Source organism: Leptodactylus fuscus, chromosome 3 (genome assembly GCF_031893055.1).
Source record: "Leptodactylus fuscus isolate aLepFus1 chromosome 3, aLepFus1.hap2, whole genome shotgun sequence".
Lineage (NCBI taxonomy): Eukaryota > Metazoa > Chordata > Amphibia > Anura > Leptodactylidae > Leptodactylus > Leptodactylus fuscus.
This window is the reverse complement of record NC_134267.1, coordinates 116,433,681-116,459,099: the sequence shown is the minus strand read 5'-3', so window position 1 is coordinate 116,459,099 and position 25,419 is coordinate 116,433,681. Positions and strand designations below refer to the sequence as shown.

The 25,419-nt window shown below is 43.0% G+C and overlaps 1 protein-coding gene across 3 annotated transcripts in view; it reads left to right on the top strand.

Moving 5' to 3' along the window:
* FHL5 (four and a half LIM domains 5) overlaps positions 1–25,121 on the top strand; it is a 375,977-nt gene extending 350,856 nt beyond the window's left edge. For all 3 annotated transcript variants that reach the window (XM_075268224.1, XM_075268223.1, XM_075268225.1), the window contains exons 2-6: positions 10,397–10,568; positions 14,434–14,608; positions 18,146–18,315; positions 20,079–20,265; positions 22,362–25,121. In XM_075268224.1, the coding sequence (XP_075124325.1) occupies positions 10,410–10,568; positions 14,434–14,608; positions 18,146–18,315; positions 20,079–20,265; positions 22,362–22,513 (843 nt within the window). In that variant the 5' untranslated portion in view covers positions 10,397–10,409 and the 3' untranslated portion in view covers positions 22,514–25,121. The remainder of the gene's footprint in view (positions 1–10,396; positions 10,569–14,433; positions 14,609–18,145; positions 18,316–20,078; positions 20,266–22,361) is intronic.
* The last annotated feature ends 298 nt before the right edge of the window (positions 25,122–25,419 follow it).

Sequence of the window (25,419 nt, the reverse complement as noted above, 5' to 3'; positions counted from 1 at the left end):
TTTCACACCTATCTTTTGTATGTAGATTGCCTCAGTGGTTTCTGAATAAGTCCATTTATATTCATATGCTAATTAGACTGGTGCACGATAGATGGTGCACACCTCTCCCTGTTGTTTCCTATGGGAGACTGCTGCTGCAGCTGCTGATGACTCGCTTCCTGTTTGCTTCACACACATAAGAGATAATGGGAGAGAGGAGGCTGCTGGGAACTTCCTGAGCTGGCTGGAAGCTCTTTAGCATATCAATAAAAATGGACTTATTCAGACACCACTGAAACAATCTACATACAAAAGGTAAGTGTGGAATAGACTTTATAAAGGCTATGCAAGCATGTGTTTAGATAAAAATTACTTTTCCCAGTGATAGAGCCCCTTTAAAACCTATCTAAAACAAATGGCTTAGATTGACAACTTTTAGATAAATGTAAATGAGAAAACAGTAAATAGTCTCCCCTATGGCTCTTCCTAGCTTGGGATAGGTGTGATCATAGTTCTTTTAGACCTTGTTTAGGGGTTTCTCTACAATGCCATGTAGATTTATATCTTTTCAATTGCTACTGACCACTAGAATATGTGGTTTTAACTATTTGGTATTGTCTGTCTGAATTTAACACAAACTATGTAAAAGATCTCAATTACTGCGTTGTACTATCACTAAACTATCAGGATAGAAAAATATGTTATAATAACCTTCCAAAATATCTTCAGACTATAAATTCTAATTACCCCCGACAAATAAATATTACCTAAAATAACCAAAAATATATTATAATATAAAATAACCAAAATGTATAAATGTATTTTGTCTCTTTTCTCATTCTTTATGTAGATGAATGCCACCATCTTTCCGCAACATGAAAATTATTGCTTCTAAAAGCTTAATCTGAATAGAAGTCAGCCATTATGAACTGTTTGCCCTAGATATGCTTTATGAGGAACGTCAGTATAATTACCATTTAACTTAATCAGCCAGAATTGTAATCATTATATGCCAGTATCACTTAGATTAATAAGCAGAGAAAAGAAGAAAAATAATGAATTTTACCGTGAAAGAGTAAAGAAGTCTAATAAGAAGAATTTCTAAAAAATACAAACACAAGGTTTCTACTTTGATATTTTCTTAAAGGTGAATGGAGATTAGCTTACTCTACCCCACAACATATGCAGTATACCTAAAAAGCGCCACTATAGAAATAAATGTCTCCAAAGAAGAACCAAATATATTGATACAGATAGAGGTGAGTGAACGAATTTGGAAAAGACTCGTTTCGACCCGAAATTTGCAATGCTTTTGTTTTTTACGATTATTCTCGGACTACCTCCACATGTGACATGAGGTAGAAGAGCACAGGAGGAGGATCACATGGTCTCTGTGACCTAGTCTGGTTTCTGACATCACCTGACAGCCTCTCAAGCAATGAGGTTACCGATGTCATGTCAACAGGGCCGTTTGAACACATTGTTGGGCCCAGTGCAAAGGTTTCATAAGTAGCCCCCCCCCCATCACCACCCGTTATTATACCCATCTGAAAGCTGCCAAAAACTTGGATTTTATATGGTGATATTAAATGGGTGATAATGTGTTACCCGCCTGTCAGAAAAGTTTTATACATTCCTCTCTAGTAATAATCGTTATTGCTTTTATTTTAGTGTGTAACAAATATCGCCAGAGAGGTGGTCGGCAGATTTTACTCTATAAAGATTAGAAATGGACAGAATAGGGGCAGTGAAAAAATGTAAATGTTATTTATGACTTTGTGTATTTGTTGTATAAGTGTTTGGTACAACTCTTTTGGTGCTGCAACCTAGACAATGGTAAATGTCTGGGTCACAGCGCAAATAACTTCTTGATTATGTTATATTCAGAGGGGTATTACAGAAGAATACCCCATGATTAGGCTCAGAGGGGTATTACATTATAAGGGTATTATATGACTATCACAGAGCAAAAGTATAGTTAGTATGCTCTCTGATTGATAGCAGAGGGGATAACAGAACAGAAGTCCATGCTACCCCCCCCCCCTTCTACCCATGCAGTCTTACAGGTGAAGATTTTGAACCAGAGATTCTACATAGTGGAGGAGTTTCTCTGCTGTATCCTGCAAGTGTCCTCCTGATGAACAGCTCGCTATCAGCTACAATTTGGGAATGTTGCTAGTGACAATGGCACAAACATTATACAATTATAACACTTTGCATAGCACATTTGCTAAATTTAATGATGCCTTACCTTAGTGGCTTAAAGGAGGTGCTTCTGTTCTGTTATATTGGATGTTTGTTTTCTTTTACTGCAAAAACCTTAATAAAATCTGATTACACCTAAAGGAGGTGCTTCTCATGGCCACAAAAGTGTGCATTTCAGCCATTCTAATGAGTCTTCTTCTGATACCAACCTCTTCTCCCATATGGATATTTTATATTTTATTTTTGGATAGTTTTTTTTTTTTTTTGCTTTTCTTAAATTGGTCCTTCTCTTTTCAGCTGGCAAGGACAAGACAAATTTTTCTTCAAATTCTGTAGTTGCCACTTGCCCTCTTGGTATAGTGACAAACTAAAACAAATGAAACCACCATTACTTCTCCACCATTGCTTCTTCTAATAGCAACAATGCAGCACTCTGCTCCTGTAAAGCACTTCTTCTTCATGACTTTTCAACCAGACATACTGCTACAAATTATTTTCAAAATAACTCAAATAAGTCTGTTGCATTTACAAAAAGTGCTATTGTATGTATAAAACCTTAGGTTTATTACCAATAAAACTGTTGTGTGCGTATTAACCCCTTAATGACGCAGAGTAGTTTTATGTCACTATTCAGTGAATTTTTTCATATTTTCCCTCCATGTCCATTCCAAATTTCATAACTTTTTTATTTTTATGGCCAGACATGAGAAGGCTCATTCTTTGCATGTCGATTTATACTTTCATTTACCACCATTTTGGGGTACATATAATGTTTTGATTAGCTTCTTTGGGTTAAGGTAGAGCCGACAGCACATGCTTGGTGGTCATCTTTATTCCCTGTCGTCCCTACCAGCGGCACAATGTGGGGTATTTCGTGCCCCTGTGTGCTGGTAGGACAGGCGGAATTTTAATTAGCCATGTATTAATTTCACATGGCTTGTTCCCTTTAAGAGGGCACAGATACCTCCCCCCTGTGCGTTTTTTTCTGTCCTGTGTAAAGGATCGGACAGGTGGGGAGGACTCTGTGTCCTCCTAAAGAGTAAGAGTAAAGAAGAAGTTTCAGGTACTTACCTGTTCAGACCTGTTCAGGTGTCTTCAATGATGCACTCTGCCCCTTTGGACTTCTGTGTCGGTCCTGCAAAGATAATAGGTAAGATTAAGGTTACCTATTTTACCCACCTCCCTCACGCGATCCTTCTACCTTTCCCCGGCATCCAGTCCTGCTGGGCTTCGGGAGCCGCGCGCAGCCAGCCGGCGTGTTCGCGCGGCTCCATGAGGGGAACTTCCGGTTTCGCGGAACCTTTCCTCTGCGTAGGAGGGTTCCGGCCGGTCGTTTGGTAATGTAACACCGGCAACTTCCGGTTTTTGGCTTTCGCCGCTCCGGGACCACGCGATCAGCAGCGTTGGACACTGGAGGTCCTCAGGAGCTTAAGGTACGTGCCAAAGTAGTTGGCTCAAGGGGGGAGCGTGACTTGAAGGGCTAGGAGTCTTATGAAGGGCAAAAGGAACGGAGCTCTTTTGACTAAGGCCACGCCCCTTCCGGATATGGGGCTGTAAAAGGAGGCAGGTTGCATCCCTCATTGCCTGCTAGTCTAATCCCTAGCTGGTTTCTGCGCTGTGGCTTGTGGTTTCCGCTTCAAAACTGCATTTATTCTACTGCAAACTCTGCTGAAGGTTGGTAAGTGGTCTGCAGAAGCTGGGTGAGTCTCCTCATATGGTTCCTTGAATGTACTCCTCTGATGTTTCATATTCCATGCTTAGGTATCGCTGAAAACTAGTTTCTATTTGTCATGTCTTCCTCTTCTACCCCTCCCGGGGATCAAGTGAGACGGAAGAGGTCTTCTAAAAGGAGACACCTGGCTTGCATTGATTGTGACGTTCCACTACCTGATGGTAGGTGCGTTTTTTTCGTCTGCTAATTCTCCCAATGGTGGGAGTATCCTGAATGTCATTGTTTTGCCTTTAGGCTATGACTGGTCACGCTGCCAGCAATGCAGGGGACCTCTGCGGGAGGAACCCGTTACCAGTGATATGGTAGCATGGGTCAAGGAGTACATGGTGAGTACGGTTGCCGCAAAGAGGGGAAGGGTCCCCCCGGCTTCTAAGTATCCTTGTGTTTTTTGCAGGATGATTCTTTAAAGGATATCCGTACTTCACTGGCTCAGCTCACCAAGAAGCAGCGCGTGGAAAGGCGTTCTGCTTCACTGCCCTCCCTGGAGCGCCTCCAGGTGGAGGATGTGTCCATATCATCGGACGATCAGTCCTCCTGTACCAGAAGACCAATTTTCCATCGGGAGAAGACTAATAAACTGCTGAAGGCCATCCGGTCGTGGGACCAGGTTGGCGAGGGGGAAGCCTCTGCGTCCACCTCTGGGAAGCGGAGGGTTTTCCAAGTGGACGCCTCCATGGCCAGCCTAATGGAACAAGAATGGAAGCAGCCGGAGAAGGCTTACGTCACCACCAGAGCTTTCAAAGCAGTATATCCAATTGATCCCTCCCAACTGGATCGCTGGGGTCCGCCACCCAAGGTGGATTTAGCCATCTCTAAGCTTTCCCGTCGCACTGTCGTGCCCATCGATGACGGGTCAAATCTTCAGGATTTGCTTGATAGGAGAGTGGATTCAACGCTCAAGAAGGCGTATTCGTCTGCTTCAGCCCAGGTGACGGTGGGCATCGCCTCAACGGAAGTAGCTGATAAGCTTCAAGCCCGGCTGGACCGCCTGGAACGGGATATCGACTCCGGGGTTAACAGGGACGACATCCTGGCATCCATGGGGGAGATCCGTCTCGCTACGGATTTCCTGAGAGAATCGGCAAGACAGCAGGTGAAGCTGGCTTCCAAGGCCATGGCCCTCAATACCGCCGCCAGGAGGCCCTTGTGGCTCAAACCTTGGCGGGCTGATGTCGCCTCCAAGTTTTCTTTGTGTTCCCTCCCCTTTCAACCTGGAAAGGTTTTCGGCCAAGGGCTGGACGATCTGATGGAGGGATTGGCTGATGGTAGAGGGAGATCACTACCACAAGCAACCAGAGAAAGAAGGCCTCCCCCTTCTAGGGGTCGAGGCTCCACGTCTCAATACAGGCCTCAACAGGGAAGCCAGAGACGCCCCAGATACCGTCCGAAGGGGGCGGGTCGCGGGATCCCCAAGGAGGACCCTAAGAAGAAGGGGTTTTGAGGAGACGCCGCTCTCTGTGACCAGCTCTCCCGTAGGAGGGCGCCTTTCGAATTTCCTTGTGGCATGGCATCTTCACATTCTGGACCCATGGGTCCTTCAAGTTGTTCAGCGAGGATACGCAATAGAGTTCTCCCATCCTCCGGTGGATCGTTTCATCACTACGCGGGTCTTACCAGTCCTACAACAAGACTGCCTGGAGGCTTCCGTCGCAGAATATCTCTCAAAGGGGGCCCTGGAAAGGGTCCCTCCTCCCGAAGTGGGTCAAGGAGTTTATTCACCCGTGTTCTTGGTTCCAAAGTCCACAGGAGGGTGGCGGATGATTATAGATCTTCGGTTCCTCAACCTCTTCATAAAGAAAAAACCTTTCAGGATGGAGTCCATAGACTCAGTAACCAGTTTCCTATTGTGCGACGAGGTCATGGTCACCCTGGACCTAAAGGATGCCTACTTACATATCCCCATCTTCCCGCCACACAGGAAATATCTACGTATAGCCGTTCTTATGGCTGGTCACAGAGAGCACCTACAGTTCACTGCTCTGCCATTCGGCATATCGTCAGCTCCGTATGTATTCACCAAGATGGTCGCACCAGTTGCCGCCGCTCTCAGACTTCAAGGCCTTTTCGTGGTTCCCTACCTCGACAACTGGCTTATAAAAGCTCAGTCTACTTCAATTCTCCATCACCACCCCCAGATAGCCATCGCCTTCCTCCAGGAGTTAGGTTGGCTGATCAATTGGGAGAAGTCAGAAATAGTGCCATCCACCCGGAAGAAATTCCTGGGGTTTGTTCTGGATTCCCAGAGCATGCAGATTTTCCTATCTCGTCCAAGGCGAGCAAAAATAGAAGCTTCGGTTCGGGGCCTTCTCAGGTCCCGATGGATCACCATTCGCACCGCCATGCGGGTCCTAGGCCTGATGTCTTCTTCAGCCAAGGCGGTCCCTTGGGCTTTATGGCACTTGCGTCCCCTTCAGATGGAAGTGTTGAGAGCCTGGAACGGATCTCCACGGGGACTGCACAGGAAGATCTGCCTTTCTCCCGGTACCCGTCTTTCCCTCAGATGGTGGAGACACCTGAAAGACGGAAGGTCCTCGGTTCAACCTCGTTGGACCCTGTTGACAACAGATGCGTCCCATTCGGGATGGGGAGCCCACCTGGACGGCAGGACTGTCCAGGGTCTGTGGAGGAATCCAGAGGTAGGAACCTCCAACCTGAAGGAGCTAAAAGCAGTTTATCTGGCGCTGAAGTACTTCGCCCCCTTTCTCGAAGGGAAGGCAGTCAAGGTCCGGTCAGACAATATGACGACGGTAATATACTTGAACAAACAGGGCGGCACCAGGGTTCCAGCCCTACTGAAAGAGGCGAACTTAATCTTCACGTGGGCAGAGAAGAATCTGACCCACCTATCCGCTGTTCACATCAAGGGCTCCCTGAACATAGTAGCGGATCAGTTGAGTCGGGGTATCCCTGTATCAGGAGAATGGTCTCTCAATCAAGACATATTCCATCAGATTGTCCAAACATGGGGCCTTCCGGATGTCGACCTCATGGCAACCCGACTCAACGCCAAGGTGGAAACCTTCTGCTCTCTGTACCAGGAGGACAATGCCTTGGCAGTGGATGCCCTGTCCATCCCATGGAGGTTCAGGCTGATATACATCTTCCCTCCAGTTTCCATCATACCCAAGGTATTGATGAAAATCAGACAGGACCAAGTCTCGGGAATTGCCATAATCCCGTTCTGGCCGAAAAGGACTTGGTTTGCCCAGCTCATGTGGATGAGTCAAGGCAGGTATTGGAGGCTTTCCCCCCTCCCAGATCTGGTGACACAAGGAGAGCTGAGACACCACGATCTGAGGAGATTCAATCTGACAGCCTGGAGGTTGACCAGTCCCTATTAAGGAATAGAGGACTGTCTCAAGGCGTCCTAAGGACTTTAGCCAGCGCCAGAGCCACCTCGACCAATAAGAATTACCGTAGGATCGGTAATATTTTCCAGGCTTGGTGCACGGAACACGAAGTGGACTCCTCCGATCCCCCTGTGAGGGCGATCCTGGATTTCCTTCAGGACGGCCTAGACAGAGGGCTTGCAGCTTCTACCCTGAAGGTACATGTAGCCGCTTTGTCCGCCTATCTGGGGAGGCGGTTGTCTCAGGATCCTTTAGTGAGCACCTTTATCAAAGGGGCAACTAGGCTGAGACCAGCAGTTTCTGCTCCTGTCCACCAATGGGACCTCAGCAAGGTCCTAACGGCACTTTGTGTTGCTCCATTCGAACCTCTGGAGGAGGTGGATCTAAAGTGGCTGACCTATAAGGTATCTTTTCTCCTCGCTATCACCTCGGCAAAAAGGGTAGGGGAGCTTCAAGCACTCTCATCGGAAGCTCCTTACATTGCCTTCTTTGAAGACCGTGTTCAGTTGAGATTTCTGCCAGGATTCAGGCCGAAAGTTTCTTCTAGGGCGAATGTGAGTCAGCTCATTTGCTTGCCAACCTTTTTTCCCCGTGCCCACTTCCCCTGAGGAGGAGAAGTGGCATACCCTAGATTTAGTCCGGAACCTGCAGATTTACCTTCAGCGCACACGCGCTTTCAGGAGATCTGAGAACTTGTTAATAAATTATGTAGGGGGCCATAAAGGCCGCAAGGCTTCTAAGGCCACCATCTCTCGCTGGGTGAAGGAAGCAATCAAGTTGGCGTTTGTGAGTCAGAACTTACCTCCGCCGACCGTCCTAAGGGCCCATTCGACGCGGGCAGTATCGACCTCTTGGGCAGAGGTCAAGGCTCTCACCTTGGACCAGATTTGTGCAGCAGCATCCTGGTCTTCAGAATTGACTTTTGTGAAGCACTACCGACTTGATCGGTATGGCTCAGAAGCTACTGCCTTCGGGCGTACTGTATTACATTCTGCTTGTGTTTAATCTCCCACCCTTATGGGGATTACTTGCTATTTCCCCACATTGTGCCGCTGGTAGGGACGACAGGGAACAAAGGATTATGTAGATAATCTTGTTTCCCTTAGTCCTAACAGCGGCACAAGGATTCCCCCCCTATTGTTGTTTATTTTGGAATGTATGTATTATTACTTGTTATTTACGCACAGGGGGGAGGTATCTGTGCCCTCTTAAAGGGAACAAGCCATGTGAAATTAATACATGGCTAATTAAAATTCCGCCTGTCCTACCAGCACACAGGGGCACGAAATACCCCACATTGTGCCGCTGTTAGGACTAAGGGAAACAAGATTATCTACATAATCCTTTGTTCTATTCCCTACACAAGTGTATTTCTCTCGTGTACAGCGCAGCAAAGCAGTGAAGAGGAGAACCCAGACATCTCAGGTGGATGATGAAACAGCCCAGGAGGCGGCAATCAAGGCATGACGGAACTGTGCTCAGAGAACAGGGGGAACGCCTCCTGTTTTTGCAGAGCATCATTAGCATATATGGAAAAATTGATTTGTTTAAAAAACGGCAGTGTTAAGGACTGAACCAGAGTTAGGAGCAGAATAGTCTTTCTATTCTGATGTGTCCTTAGCTTAAAATGCATATCTCCAATGATAGATTCCCTTTAATTGTAGCATAAAAAATAAATACCAGGAGGAAACTGGTTGATTCCAGTGTTTGTCTATCAGACTTCTCACAATGGTAAGTATACACTGTCTACCAATAAGTATTTGGACACCTGTGGTAGAATAGAAAAACCACATTTATTCATATTCAATAGTTGGTAGAACCCAGCAGATGCTTCATTACGGATGATATTGATCGACACAATACTCCCGGATGACTGTTGAAACTCCTGGTATATGTGAGCCATCGGTTGGGTGCGGTTTCTCTGGCCAGCACTCGTCAGTCTCTATCTCCCAGTTTCAGGGGTCTGCCGACTCGGGGCACATTCTGACATTCAATGTTCACCTTCCACTTCGTAATCACATAGGCCACTGAATTCACTTTGCTTGCTATGTCCCATAAGGATCGACTATTTCTGCGGTACCCCACCATTACCCCTTTCTCGAAATAGGACAACTCTGCACTTTGTGGCATCTTGTATATGACTAATGCCAATGCACTAATGCCAATGCTGTTTCCAATTTAACTGCGGAAGGTGTGGCGTACATCAGGACCGCATATATCTTCGTTTGCATGGGTGTCCAAATACTTATTGGTAGACAGTGTATGGAATATCAATTTAGTTGTATGACGTTCCATCTTGAAAAGGGGGATGTGACGGGGATCTTCGTGATATTGAGGAGTAGCCTATGGCATTTGTGTGGGGTATTGTATCACCGCAGCAATAATTTATATTGATTCTCCTTGTAGGTGACACATTGAGACGTTTTAGCATTTTCTAAAGGTATTAAATCCTTTGAAAATAACTATAAAATAAATATATTTAATGTGTTGTTTTTAAAAAAAGAAGGAACATGGTAAAAACTAAACCTGTAAGGAACACATGGCACAACTGCATTTTTTCCCAATTACACAACATTCAAAATTTTTGCTTGCGAACTTGTTCTTCCGATCTGGTTTATGTGTAGTATCCTTATTATTACTTTACTTTTACTTTTTGCACTGGATATATTTTGTATTCGTAAAGAAATAAAAAAAATTTAAAAAGTGAAAGCAAAGAAAATTGACCAGTCAGGAAAGAGTTACAGGTTTAACTCATTATACAGATTATTAACACAATTTATGATGCAGGTAAAGGCTATAAGTATGGTAAATTGGGTTTGTGCAGCATCTATTGATTGTCCAGCTTTTATAGAACAGTGTTTAGTATGTAAATAAGCACTTAATGACCACATATATTTCATTTGCACACCCTGCAGTATACATCTTATATGAGGACAAGTTATCTACTTGTAAGGGATCCTTTATTCATAGAGTTCTCTGCCTTTAAATTTTAATATGAGAATCAGATGGGTGTTTTTGTATGCATATACCTTTTAATATTTTAAAGGTTCAAATGGTAATAATTCTTCTAATAACATTTCATCACAACTAAATATTAACCCTTCATCTAATATTTCATGATGTTTTTCAGCTGCACTGCCAGTATGGATAACAAAGCCTTTGACTGCTACAATTGTAAGAACTCCCTCTATGGCCAAAAGTATACAGTGAGAGAGGACAACCCGTACTGTGTCAAGTGCTTTGAAAGCATTTTTGCAAATAAATGTGAAGGATGTAAAAACCCAATTGAATGTGATTCCAAGGTAAAGTAAAAACTGCATAACACATGATTAAATATATTCTATTGACATAACTCCAAAACAGCAGCGTAACTAAAGTTTTGTGGGCCCCGATGCAACCTTTTGTCCGGGGCCCCCTTCTTAATCCCTACAGTGAATTCTGGATAGTGATGGTTATGGGTGCTAAGTAGAGATGAGCGAACACTGTTCGGATCAGCCGATCCGAACAGCACGCTCCCATAGAAATGAATGGAAGCACCTGTGACGCAGACTTTGCCGGCGGCCACGGGGGGCGTGCCAGCCGCTTCCATTCATTTCTATGGGAGCGTGCTGTGAGCGTGCTGTTCGGAACGGCTGTTCCAAACAGTGTTCACTCATCTCTAGTGCTAAAGAGTTTAATCCAACTTACTATGGTTAGGGTAACTTGTGGGTCTCTTAGGCTTATGGGCCAGATGGAAGCTGCAATCTCAATACTGATGCCAGTGGTTATGGGACCCTAAGGCTTCTGGGCCCCAGTGCAACTGCACCCCTGCACCCCCTCAAGTTATGCCCCTGCTCCAAAGGGTTTTTAAGGGTATATGCACACATTATATACAGTCCTATGAAAAAGTTTGGGCACCCCTATTAATCTTAATCATTTTTAGTTCTAAATATTTTGGTGTTTATAACAGCCATTTCAGTTTGATATATCTAATAACTGATGGACACAGTAATATTTCAGGATTGAAATGAGGTTTATTGTACTAACAGAAAATGTGCAATATGCATTAAACCAAAATTTGACCGGTGCAAAAGTATGGGCACCTCAACAGAAAAGTGACATTAATATTTAGTAGATCCTCCTTTTGCAAAGATAACAGCCTCTAGTCGCTTCCTGTAGCTTTTAATCAGTTCCTGGATCCTGGATAAAGGTATTTTGGACAAACAATTCAAGTTCAGTTAAGTTAGATGGTCGCCGAGCATGGACAGCCCGCTTCAAATCATCCCACAGATGTTCAATGATATTCAGGTCTGGGGACTGGGATGGCCATTCCAGAACATTGTAATTGTTCCTCTGCATGAATGCCTGAGGATTTGGAGCGGTGTTTTGGATCATTGTCTTGCTGAAATATCCATCCCCGGCGTAACTTCAACTTCGTCACTGATTCTTGAACATTATTCTCAAGAATCTGCTGATACTGAGTGGAATCCATGCGACTCTCAACTTTAACAAGATTCCCGATGCCGGCATTGGCCAAACAGCCCCAAAGCATGATGGAACCTCCACCAAATTTTACAGTGGGTAGCAAGTGTTTTTCTTGGAATGCTGTTTTTTTTTTGGACGCCATGTATAACGCCTTTTTTTTATAACCAAACAACTCAATTTTTGTTTCCAAAATGAAGCTGCCTTGTCCAAATGTGCTTTTTCATACCTCAGGCAACTCTATTTGTGGCGTACGTGCAGAAACGGCTTCTTTCTCATCACTCTCCCATACAGCTTCTATTTGTGCAAAGTGCGCTGTATAGTTGACCGATGCACAGTGACACCATCTGCAGCAAGATGATGCTGCAGCTCTTTGGAGGTGGTCTGTGGATTGTCCTTGACTGTTCTCACCATTCTTCTTCTCTGCCTTTCTGATATTTTTCTTGGCCTGCCACTTCTGGGCTTAACAAGAACTGTCCCTGTGGTCTTCCATTTCCTTACTATGTTCCTCACAGTGGAAACTGACAGTTTAAATCTCTGAGACAACTTTTTGTATCCTTCCCCTGAACAACTATGTTGAACAATCTTTGTTTTCAGATCATTTGAGAGTTGTTTTGAGTAGCCCATGATGCCACTCTTCAGAGGAGATTCAAATAGGAGATCAACTTGCAATTGGCCACCTTAAATACCTTTTCTTATGATTGGATACATCTGGCTATGAAGTTCAAAGCTCACTGAGGTTACAAAACCAATTTTGTGCTTCAGTAAGTCAGTAAAAAGTAGTTAGGGGAATTCAAATCAATAAAATGATAAGGGTGCCCATACTTTTGCACCGGTCAAATTTTGGTTTAATGCATATTGCACATTTTCTGTTAGTACAATAAACCTCATTTCAATCCTGAAATATTACTGTGTCCATCAGTTATTAGATATATCAAACTGAAATGGCTGTTGCAAACACCAAAATATTTAGAACAAAAAATGATTAAGATTAATAGGGGTGCCCAAACTTTTTCATAGGACTGTATATGTTGCACCTATAAAAAAATATATTCATTTTTTGATGCAGTTCTCCAGTTTGCCTAAACACCAGTGTGTGAATATTCCCTTACTGGCTTCTACACATGACCGTGTGCATTGTATGAGTATGCAAAATCAGAACAGACTGGTATCCAATGTGTCATCTGTAATTGTCAGTGATCCATACATTTGAATGAATTGACCCAAGCTGTAAATATGGACAGGTATAAGATCTACTCCATAGTTTGTGACTTTTCTACAGCCCAGACACACATCCATAAAAACTACAGATGTGTGTATGGGGCCATAGAGATGAATAGGTCCATACTTGCGGATAAAAACTATGGTTATGTGCATGGAGCATAATTCTTTGAGAAGACTGCCTCCACCCCAACCATATTTTTCCACAACATATCTTATGTGGATATTGGTCATTTCCTTGAATGGATCATCCCACTAAAAAGAAATATTTTTTGATGTGATATTTTATTCATCTTCGGTTTTCTATGGAGAGAATGGTGCACGTATTTGTCCACCTCTCAATTCATTCTCCTCCTGGATATCAGTAGCAGGCAGGCAGGTCAGAAGTCAGGCTTTCCTATTCAGTATATACACTATGTGATCAAAAGTATCCAGACACCCCCAAAAACATACGTTTTTCATATTAGGTGCATTGTGCTGCCACCTACTGCCAGGTACTCCATATCAGCAACCTCAGTAGACATTAGACATCGTGAGAGAGCAGAATGGGGCGCTCCGTGGAACTCACAGACTTCAAATGCGTTCAGGTGATTGGATGCCACACATCATGCAGGTCAATGCCAAACGACGCCTCGCTTGGTGTAACGAGTGTAAACATTAGACAATTGAACACTGGAAAAACGTGTGGAGTGACGAATCACGGTACACAATGTGGTGAAACGATGGCAGGGTGTGGGTATGGCAAATGCCCAGTGAACATCATCTGCCAGTGTGTGTAGTGCCAACAGTAAAATTAGGAGGCGGTGGTGTTATGGTGTGGTCGTGTTTTTCATGGAGGGGGCTTGCACCCCTTGTTGTTTTGTGGCACTATCACAGCACAGGCCTACATTGATGTTTTAAACACCTTCTTGCTTCCCACTGATGAAGAACAATTCGGAGATGGCGATTGCATCTTTCAACACGATCGAGCACCTGTTCATACTGCACGGCCGGTGGCGGAGTGGTTACACGACAATAACATCTCTGTAATGGACTGGCCTGCACAGAGTCCTGACTTGAATCCTATAGAACACCTTTGGGATGTTTTGGAACTCCGACTTCGTGCCAGCACTCACCGACTTACATCGATACCTCTCCTCAGTGCAGCACTCCGTGAAGAATGGGCTGCCATTCCTCAAGAAACCTTCCAGCACCTGATTGAACGTATGCCTGCGAGAGTGGAAGCTGTCATCAAGGCTAAGGGTGGGCCAAGACCATATTGAATTCCAGCATTACCGATGGAGGGCAGCACGAACTTGTAAGTCATTTTCAGCCAGGTGTCCGGATACTTTTGATCACAAAGTGTAGGTGTAGGTCTCAGAGGTGAGGCCCACAATTATTAGACATCGATGACAATGTCCTGTGGGTAAAGATGGGAGTACCCCTTTAACATACAAATATTTTGTCTTTATACTTAAACTAATTTTTTTTTTATTGTTATTCCAGGACCTTTGCTATAAAGACAGTCACTTTCATGAAGCTTGCTTTAAATGTGTCAAGTGTTCTTGTTCTTTGGTGGAGAAGCCCTTTGCTGCCAAGGATGAGCTCCTGCTGTGTATTGACTGCTACTCTAATGAGCATTCTGCAAAGTGTTTTAACTGCAAGGCCAACATAATGCCTGGTAAGACCCATCTGACTGCAATTCACTGAATCACTGACAAAGAATGTTCAGTACAAACCATATTTATTGTTCAATCTGTTTTCTTTGATGTTATATGAGACCTGTGAACACTATTCAGACTAGTTATTGTGTGCGCACACAAGTTTATATGCTCCCAGCAGATAGCCTGGAACATTTAGTAGGCTTATTCAGTACGTGTTTGTGGCCAAAGCCCCACACTGCAAAAACACTGCATTTTACAATACCTGCAAATAAATGGAATTCTTGGTAATCCCATCCACACAGTTTTACATAAATAACATGTTTTTCCAGCTTTCTGATTGCTGACATGTTAGTTTTATCCTGATATGATAATGAGCTGTTTGGTGCAGTGAGAGTGTCACCCTTATCATTTCCAAGGATAGCAGGGATGTAGCTCTACGGTGCAATGACTAAAGTGCTAGTGATGCCCTCGTTGCACCAAACAGCTCAACATTGTATCAGGAGAAAAGCTAGTATTTCTGCAATAAAGACATCGATCATGAGACAGAACGAAAGTGTTTGAGACTAAGGCCGGTGCTCAACGGGCCGGAAAACACCACACCCTCGGCAGAAACACCGCGGGAAAAATCGCAGCGTTTTACAGTACTTGCAAAATGGATGAGATTCATGCAAATCCTATACTCACTTTGCCATAATAACCGCAGTGCAGATACACTGCAATTTCCAAAACCAGCTTGGTTTTGGGAATCACAGCATGGCAAATATATCTACAGAAACAGATATAATAGAAATATGTAGATATAATGGAACATAAAGTCCGCAGAGGAAAACTCTGTGAACTTTCTGTTCAAAGCACTACGGGAAGAACTGTGATGCGTTCCCACCGCGGTTGTTCTCGCAGCGCTTTACCACAGCGTTTCCGGTACATGGGGACATAGCCTAAAGCCACTACTTTTACTCTGCTTTTATCATTTTTTTTCTCCACCTGTAGCTCCCATATACAGTGGGGCAAAAAAGTATTTAGTCAGTCACCAATAGTGCAAGATCCACCACTTAAAAAGATGAGGCGTCTGTAATTTACATCATAGGTAGACCTCAACTATGAGAGACAAAATGAGAAAACAAATCCAGAAAATCACATTGTCTGATTTTGTAAGAATTTATTTGCAAATTATGGTGGAAAATAAGTATTTGGTCACCTACAAACAATCAAGATTTCTGGCTCTCACAGACTTGTAACTTCTTCTTTAAGAGTCTTCTCTTTCCTCCACTCATTACCTGTAGTAATGGCACCTGTTTAAACTTGTTATCAGTATAAAAAGACACCTGTGCACACCCTCAAACAGTCAGACTCCAAACTCCACTATGGTGAAGACCAAAGAGCTGTCAAAGGACACCAGAAACAAAATTGTAGCCCTGCACCAGGCTGGGAAGACTGAATCTGCAATAGGCAACCAGCTTGGATTGAAGAAATCAACTGTGGGAGCAATAATTAGAAAATGGAAGACATACAAGACCACTGATAATCTCCCTCGATCTGGGGCTCCACGCAAAATCTCACCCCGTGGGGTCAAAATGATCACAAGAACGGTGAGCAAAAATCCCAGAACCACACGGGGGGACCTAGTGAATGAACTGCAGAGAGCTGGGACCAATGTAACAAAGCCTACCATCAGTAACACACTACGCCGCCAGGGACTCAGATCCTGCAGTGCCAGACGTGTCCCACTGCTTAAGCCAGTACATGTCCGGTCCCCGTCTGAAGTTTGCTAGAGAGCATTTGGATGATCCAGAAGAGTATTGGGAGAATGTCCTATGGTCTGATGAAACCAAACTGGAACTGTTTGGTAGAAACACAACTTTTCGTGTTTGGAGGAAAAAGAATACTGAGTTGCATCCATCAAACACCATACCTACTGTAAAGCATGGGGGTGGAAACATCATGCTTTGGGGCTGTTTCTCTGCAAAGGGACCAGGACGACTGATCCGGGTACATGAAAGAATGAATGGGGCCATGTATCATGAGATTTTGAGTGCAAACCTTCTTCCATCAGCAAGGGCATTGAAGATGAAACGTGGCTGGGTCTTTCAACATGACAATGATCCAAAGCACACCACCAGGGCAACGAAGGAGTGGCTTTGTAAGAAGCCTTTCAAGGTCCTGGAGTGGCCTAGCCAGTCTCCAGATCTCAAAGAAAACCTTTGGAGGGAGTTGAAAGTCCGTGTTGCCAAGCGACAGCCCCAAAACATCACTGCTCTAGAGGAGATCTGCATGGAGGAATGGGCCAACATACCAACAACAGTGTGTGCCAACCTTGTGAAGACTTACAGAAAATGTTTGACCTCTGTCATTGCCAACAAAGGATATATAACAAAGTATTGAGATGAAATTTTGTTACTGACCAAATACTTATTTTCCACCATAATTTGCAAATAAATTCTTACAAAATCAGACAATGTGATTTTCTGGATTTGTTTTCTCATTTTGTCTCTCATAGTTGAGGTCTACCTATGATGTAAATTACAGACGCCTCTCATCTTTTTAAGTGGTGGATCTTGCACTATTGGTGACTGACTAAATACTTTTTTACACTGCATTTTTTACTGTTTTTAAAAAAATGCATTCTGCTTTTCCATAGCATTTTTTCCAACATTGTATGGTTGAAATGGAATAAAATCTCATTTAGAGCGGGTTCACACCTACGCTTGTTCTCCGCTTTTGGGTTTCCGTCTTCTACCGAGAGAAACTAGACAGGAGACAGAAACCCGGCAGTCAGTTTTCAAACCCATTCACTTGAATGGATTCGCAAAGTGACTGCCTGTGAGCGTCTTCTGCCTCTCCGCGGCGAAACCATTTTTTTTTTAATCGGACACAAAGTTCTGCATGTCTGAATTTGTGTCCTGTTAAAAGAAACAGTTTCGCTGTGGACAGACAGAAGACACACATGGGCGGTCACTTTGCAAACCCATTCCAGTGAATGCGTTTGAAAACTGACCGCCGGGTTTCCATCTCCTGCCCAGTTTCTCTTGGCAAAAGACAAAAACCCGAATGCGGAGACCAGGCGCAAGTGTGAACCCGCCCTAATGTGGCGTTCACACTTGCGCCTTTTGGCGGAAAAACTGCATAGGGGACGGCTCGCCGGCGGTTAGTTTTTAAAGCAAACTGCCATGTCCGTATGTACTCTCTCCGAGGTGAAACAGTTTTTCTTTGCATGGACACAGTCGGACATGCAGGACTTTTTTCAAGTCCTTTCCTATGCAGTTTTTCTGTTGATTTAGATGAAAACCCGAAGTGCAGATAGTGGTGCATGTGGGAACACCAAATTACTTTTCTGGAATGGTAGAACACTGTATTTTTTTTGTAGCTTTTCCACAACAGCCAGTAAATGTGCTTCCCTAGATGTGGCTTCAGCCTGATTCACATGAACTGTGGCTATCTGACTGTGCTTATAGTTCACTATGGACTGTTCTTGTTATAGATTTCTTTTAAAGCAGAAAAATTGTCAAATTGTTATCTCTCACGCTCTATACACAAATATTACCTTTATATTACAGGCTCTCGTAAAATTGAATACAACGGCGGCAGCTGGCATGAGACATGCTTTGTATGCCAAGGGTGCCAGCAACCTTTAGGATCCAAATCATTTGTGCCCAAGCATTCTAGCTTATATTGTATCACTTGCTATGAAAACGATTTTGCACAGCATTGTGCCGCCTGCAAAAAGGTAAATGATGCATTTTACAGACAATTTTGCATTTTATCGTCAAATAATGATTAGTAATAAAGTATCGATGTTCCATTTTGAGTTTCCTTGCCTTTTCATGGATCAACATATTGTAGGGTAATAAGTGGAACCAGGTAGATTTCTGTCTTCTTAAAACTATATTACTATATTGTACAATAAACTATACTATACTGTGCAGTTTATAGTACATGATAGTTGATATAAAAATCACAGAGTATTCTTTTATACAGTATTACAGATTTGACAGTTTACACTTCATCTTCTACTACTTATGATATTACTAGCCTTATATTTTTCTAATGCACTGTAGAAATATTAAAGTGGTTATCCAGTTTCCAAAAAATATCTACACATACATCCACATTAGTGCTAAATGCAGCATCCCAGAGTGCTACTGTTTTAATATCTTGTATTTATGTTGTTATTTTAGGTGCCTTTTGGTTATGTGTATATTATTTTGTATGTGAATGTTCTTCAGAGTCCTTTATGTATTGTCCCTTATGGTTTACCCCACTGTTGGTCACCTCTTCACTTGGTACACCCCTGGCCAATCACAGGCCACAGGGTTGGGTTTGGGAGACAAAAGTCTCATGGTTTTTTTTTGCCTTCCCCTGGATCAACATTGGGAAGCTACATCTGTTCATGGTTGCACAGTTTTCCCAGTAAAGCTCTATTTCAACTGGATTACTGCCTCTTGAGTCATTCCTGCAATTACCATCAGGGCCCTTCCAAATACTATCACACAGCTCAAAGTAAGATAGGATCCCTCTCCAACTGGAAGAACCCCAGGGAAAGTACTATCACCACCATCTGATTTCATGCAGGCCCTTTTTATCTTGGTCCAGCCTAGGAGATGATCAGTTGAGGGCACTCGGCCCATCTGGATGCATAGTTACTGCCACTACTACTCCTATCCTTCAGTTCCCTGCATCTGGATGGCAGCATAAATACTCAGTTACCTTGTGCAGCCTTTGTTTGGCTTTATTTTACTTGCTTGTATCACTGATATTTACATGTAGTGAATCTATGGATAAACTACATTTCCCATGATTCATCCTTCTGCTCTCACCCTCTGTGTACCATTCCCTTCTCTCCTACAATGAAATCACAGGTAATAAATCTCTCCCACATCTGAGGTCACGTCTTGTGATGTTTTCGTTTAAAAGCTCTTGCCCCTTGCGCTAAAATTCTATTTGTTTTCCCTTATGCTATTAGGAGCCTTCAGACGGAGTAACGCCAGGCTCAATGTGTGCTTATTTTTACTGCCGTAGCAGTACACATTGAGACCGGCGTTACTCCGTGTGAAGGCTCCCTTAGATATTATATATGGGCTATTCCAGATCAAAAATCTACATGTTGAATATAAATTTGCAATGACAGTTATATGCATCCTCCACTCTATTCTTGTGCTGGGCCGCCCATCACCTGTCCTGTATACATAGCGGCTGTATACATAGCGGCTGCAGCAGTGACATAACAACAACGGAACTGCTTAGCTGTATACTCCTGGAAGTGGGTTTGACTGCAGGAGTCCCATTGATGTATACAAACAGAGCAGAGAGGGTAACAGACAGCCCAGTTCAGGAATGGATGGTAGAATGCAGGTAAGTATCTGGGCATATTTATTTTCTATGTCTCCTCTACTTGTTGAATTCAGATTTCTGATCTAGGACAAACCCTTTAATAAAATTGGAAATGCAGCAAATACTGTGCTTGTAAACCACATTGTTGTGCTTGAATAGGCAATCACCAAGGATGGAATATCTTATCAAGAACAACCTTATCACAGTGAGTGTTTTTTATGTACTGAATGCAAGAAGAAATTGGCTGGAGACAAGTTTACATCTAAGGACGAGGCTCCATACTGTATGGATTGTTTTAGTAATCTTTTTGCGCAGAAATGCACAGCTTGTGCAAAACCTATTTCTGGTAAGTGCCATATATGTGATGTGATGTTATATGGAAAAAAAAATAAATTAAGGCTAAGGCCCCACGGGCCGTAATTGCAGCGCACTGAACGCACTGCTGTTCTTTCCGCAGCTCTTTCAACAGAAAGTTCGCAGAGTTTTCCTCCGCTGACTTTCTGATTCAATTATATCTATGGGAAAGCCGCCGGCGTTTCCGTAGATATAATTGACATGCTGTGATTTGCAAAGCCGCAACGGCTTTGCCAATTGCAGCGTTTCCGCGCTGCGTTTTTTTCCGCAAAGTGGGGATGGGATTCGCATGAATTGCACTGTAAAACGCCACGATTTTTCCCGCAGCGTCTCTGCTGCGGGCAAATCACGGCGTTTACGTCCTGTGGGGCCCCAGACTAAGGGGGTTTTCTGGGAGTTTAATATGGTGACCTAGCCTTAGTACATTTAATAATGTAGGCTTATTTAATAATCTAGGCTTCTCGTATATTGGCTGTGCAGACCCCAATAGCTCCATGGCCGGTTCATGCACATACTGCATAGGGTATGACACAGTCATGGAGCACTACATGTATGTGTAAGATTATAATGAGGGAGCTGTGATGCAGACATAGCACACAGGGCTGCAAGCAGGAATTTTGAGCCTCCCCCAACAGTATAATGCTCCACACAGTATAATATGCTTCCCAGAGCCCCAAGAAATGAAAAACTTTAAATGTTATGAATCACTCTGCACACCGTACTTAATAAATGGGTGCCAGTGAAGGGCCTGTCTTGGCCAAGTGACAATAAGTAATGAATTTGCAGCATCCCACAATGGACTATGCAGAATTAATCTCTACCTTCTACTTGATATTTCACTTTTTGAGGAATCCCTGTGCAAGACTCAGATATTTATTACCTATCCTTAGGTTTGATGATAAACTGGAAACCCTGGTGATCAGTACACTGTTCTGGGTGCAGCTATTTATGTCAGTCCCATAAATCTTCAATAGAGCATCATTATACATGCTTCAATTCATTCTCCTCACTGTGGCTCTGCGGAGAAGAACAAAGGGTTTAGAACCTCCGTTCTAGTGATCATGGAGATGCTAGAGATTATACATGCATTTCCATTTCTGTGGATAGATGATAAATATCCGCTGTGAGGCCTGATTCACATCAGCATTCGGGAAGTCCGCATGAGGACACCTTGAACGGAATACCGAACGCATTGACAAGCAGAGAGCACTGAAAGCATACGGACTCCTAGACTATAATAGGGTCCATGTGTTTTCCACGTGGTGCCCGCACTAGTCATGCGGACAGGAAATTAGGTCATGAAGTACTTTTCTGTCCGCACAGAAAACACACAGACCCCTATAGTCTATGGGGTCCGTGTGCTTTCGTAAGCTCACCACTTGCCAATGCGTTCAGTATTCCATTTGGGGGGTTCCCATCTGGACTCTCCGAACTGAATACCCGAACGCAGATGTGAACCAGGCCTTAACAATTATGGAAGAAAGGCATCCCAGTGTGTTTCTTATTTACCTCTGTCTATATGTCTTCCAAACTGAGAGTGTCAATTTATAATAAGTCATTTTATATAATGAAGACAGTAAACAATAATACTTCATAAGAAATTGTTATTGTAATATACCTAGACTATTACTGTGGGAATAAGCAATTACAACAATGAGAATAAGCCACAATAGGTGCAGCAGGAACTGCTTGGTCATTTGGCGTAATACCAACTCCACATCTAGAGTACAACCTTAAGAAATAGCATGAGGCTACATTATAATATCTGCCATCTGCTGTCCGTGGAAGATGAACATTGCCTTTAGCAGACACCTGTGTTCTCACCACCATAATATGAAGGTCTTCCTGAAGGTTCTTATCACGGCCGGGGGTCATGTTTCTTTGTGACTCACCGCTGATGCTAAAACAAGCATGGAGCCAAATATTTTCTTTGTTGCTATGTAACAGCTATTTATTTTGCACACACATTATAAGATAGAGGCAGCTTCATGCCATTATGTGGATAAGGAGCTATTCTAGTGTCAGGAGGTACTTTGTTTGCATTAATGTGTTATTTCTCACATTCTCATCCGTTTTCTGTGTGCGCAGGTCAAGGAGGCGGCCAGTACATCTCATTCGAGGATTGCCACTGGCACAGTGACTGCTTCGCCTGCTCAAAATGCAAAGCTTCACTTGTTGGCCAAAGATTCTTCTCACAGGAAAACCAAATATTCTGTTCCGAGTGCGGTCAAGACATGTAGCTAGATCTTCCTGAGAGCAACATTGACAGGGCATTTTATATTTCTACCATAGGTGATGCCAAGAATAATGCTCTGCATTGAATGCCTTATGTATTTACTGTGAACCTCGACTCGTGGGCAACATGTGCCAATTCTGTGAAGCAGTGAGAAAGAATGCATTAATATCAGTATATATTACATACAAACACACACATACATATATATATATAGAGAGAGAGAGAGAGAGAGAGTGCTTTTTGTTTTTGCTTACAGACTCTATTGACTATCGTTGACTCTGAAGTAAAAATTTGAAAACCTATGAGTTGGCAATTGTGCTAGAAATCGACAGGTCCAGAGTCATGTGTATCTATTCTAAGGCTGGGTTCACACCAGCGCTTGAACTCCAGCGCTTTTTTCTGCATTTTTTCCGTTTTCAGGCGAAAACCTGGCAGACTCCATTATAATCTATAGGGTCCACAGGTTTCCTTGGGTAACTGCTATTTTAAGCGGATTAGGTTTCCATTCTCCTTGGGGAATCCTGTGCGCAGGTGTGAACCTAGAGTAAATGTGCTCACGCACCAGAATCTACACTACAATCTGGTGATATGGCCAAAGCAAGTGAGTGCTCTGAATTTTGTGAACCTTTCACAATACTATTTTTATAGATATTAGGAAGAGTCAATCTAAATGATGTTATGAAATGTCATAGGTACATATGAGAACATCATATTAGTGAGGTATGTCATGCCACGATTTGCCCGTGTCGGAAACGCTGCGTGAAAAATCCCATCTGCAAAGTGGATGGGATTCATGCGGGATTCACATGTTTCAAACTGCATTGCAGACACACTGCGATTTCCAAAACCGTGTAGTTTTGGAAATCGCAGCATGTCGATTATATCTACAGAAATGCCGGTGGCTTTCCCGTAAATATAATGGTAACAGAAAGTCCACGGAGGAAAACCAGTTATTGTCTCGTGGGGTCTTAGTCTAAAGGTTATGGACACCTTTGCATTAAATTCTTAAAATAATTGAAATGCATGTATTTTGTAGTAAAAATAAGCCAGAGCTTCCATAGGTATAATTAACATGCTGCAATTCCCAAAACTGTAACGTTTTTGGAAATTGCAGTGTGTCCACTGTATGTATCTTTCCACAAGGTGGGAATGGGATTCAAAAGAATCCCATCCACCTTGTAATGATTGTAAAATTCTGTTTTACGCCACGTGGGGCCCGTCTTTAAAGTGACATCTTTAGAACCAAATAAAATAAAGTTAAATTAAAACATGACAGCTTGGAAGTGTATTTGGGAGAGCAGAAGTAAAACTGACGCTAGGTTCACACTTGTGCCTGGTATCTGTCTGTTGCCAAACGATTAAAAAAAAAAAAGGTCCAAAAAGGATTGTTATACAGCAGATACCCGAAACATCTTTTTAGACGGATTAGGACAATGGGTGTCCGTTTTTTTTTTCTTCCTCCTTCTTTATTCTGAGCACATGCAGAGGAATAAAGGGACACAACCAGATTGCTATCCATTGATAATCCGTATGTATCCACCTTTAGGGCTCCTTCACACGGCGTAAGCGCTCGGCTCATTCCGAGCCGTACACGCGAGCGCTTCTAAACATTTCCCATTCACTTCAATGGTAAAGCCGGCTTAACGAGCGCTCCCGTTGAAGTGAATGGAAGTGTTTAGAAGCGCTCGCGTGTACGGCTTGGAATGAGCTGAGCGCTTACGCCGTGTGAAGGGGCCCTTAGCCTTCAATTTAAAAAAAAAAACAGATTGGTTGCTGTCTCTCTGGTATCCTCATTTTATAGACTGAGATAAAATCCTGCAAATGTGGCTATTTTCTCTGCCCTATAGCGTTGATGCCGGACAGAAATTCTCCAAATGCTCACCTGCAGATGCTTTTTACAGCCCGTTGAAATCAATGGGTTTTAAAACGAACCATTCAAAATCAGTTTTTGAGGATTTTGAGATGGTTTCAAAAACTGATTTTGTATGGAGAGCCAAACGCAGATGTGAACCCAGCCTTACAGAGTGAACCATCCACTAGCTTAGGTGATTTCATCCTGAATATGACAGCGCATCTTGCAAAATATGAGAAGACCTGCTGGCTGCAGAAGATAAATTGAGAGATTTCAATTCAAACCAAATTTCAAAAAATATTTTTATCACATAATAGACGCATTCCATAAAAAGTGATGCAAAAGATGTCTATTAGCTAAAGACTTAGTAAGAAAAGATGTCATAGAAAGAATTGAGTAGCTTGAGTATTTTGAAGTAGTGAGTACCTACAGTATTATTCTACTTTATTTGGTTACTACCTACCGTATGTTCTGCTGCTGTATGATTCAGCACGTGGACTGGCATATACAAGCACAGAACATCACACATATACACAAACACAAACTTTTGCAATATGGTAAACTTAAAAAATTCAATTCCTTCTGCTTTTCGAGGCTTTCCTGATATAATTGCTCCGGCCCTGGCATGTATGGTAAAAGGTTCACTTTCCTGCTTATTATAGATCTGTATATTACTATGATTATGTGTTCATTATTTACATACTTGCATAGTCACCAGCTGTATGCTTTATTCTCTTCCAATAAATGTCACAATATAGAACGTGTGGACTTCAGCTCTTTTTAGAACAATGAAAGTCTATGGGTGTACTTGCTATTCATTTATTAACAGACAATAGGAATAGTTACCTACACCACTCAAAGATACCGTCGCTTGTTCCCAGAGAGTATAGATGGTAAGTATTAAATAGTAGAATGTAAAAGGTGAGTACAACATGAAGTAAAGGACAATACTTCCATAAGAAGGAAGATCATAAGAATGATGAACCCGAATTGTTGTGCTATAAGCAGCCCATTCAGTCCTCGGGCCGGCATAATTCTAACACCTGAACTAATGGACT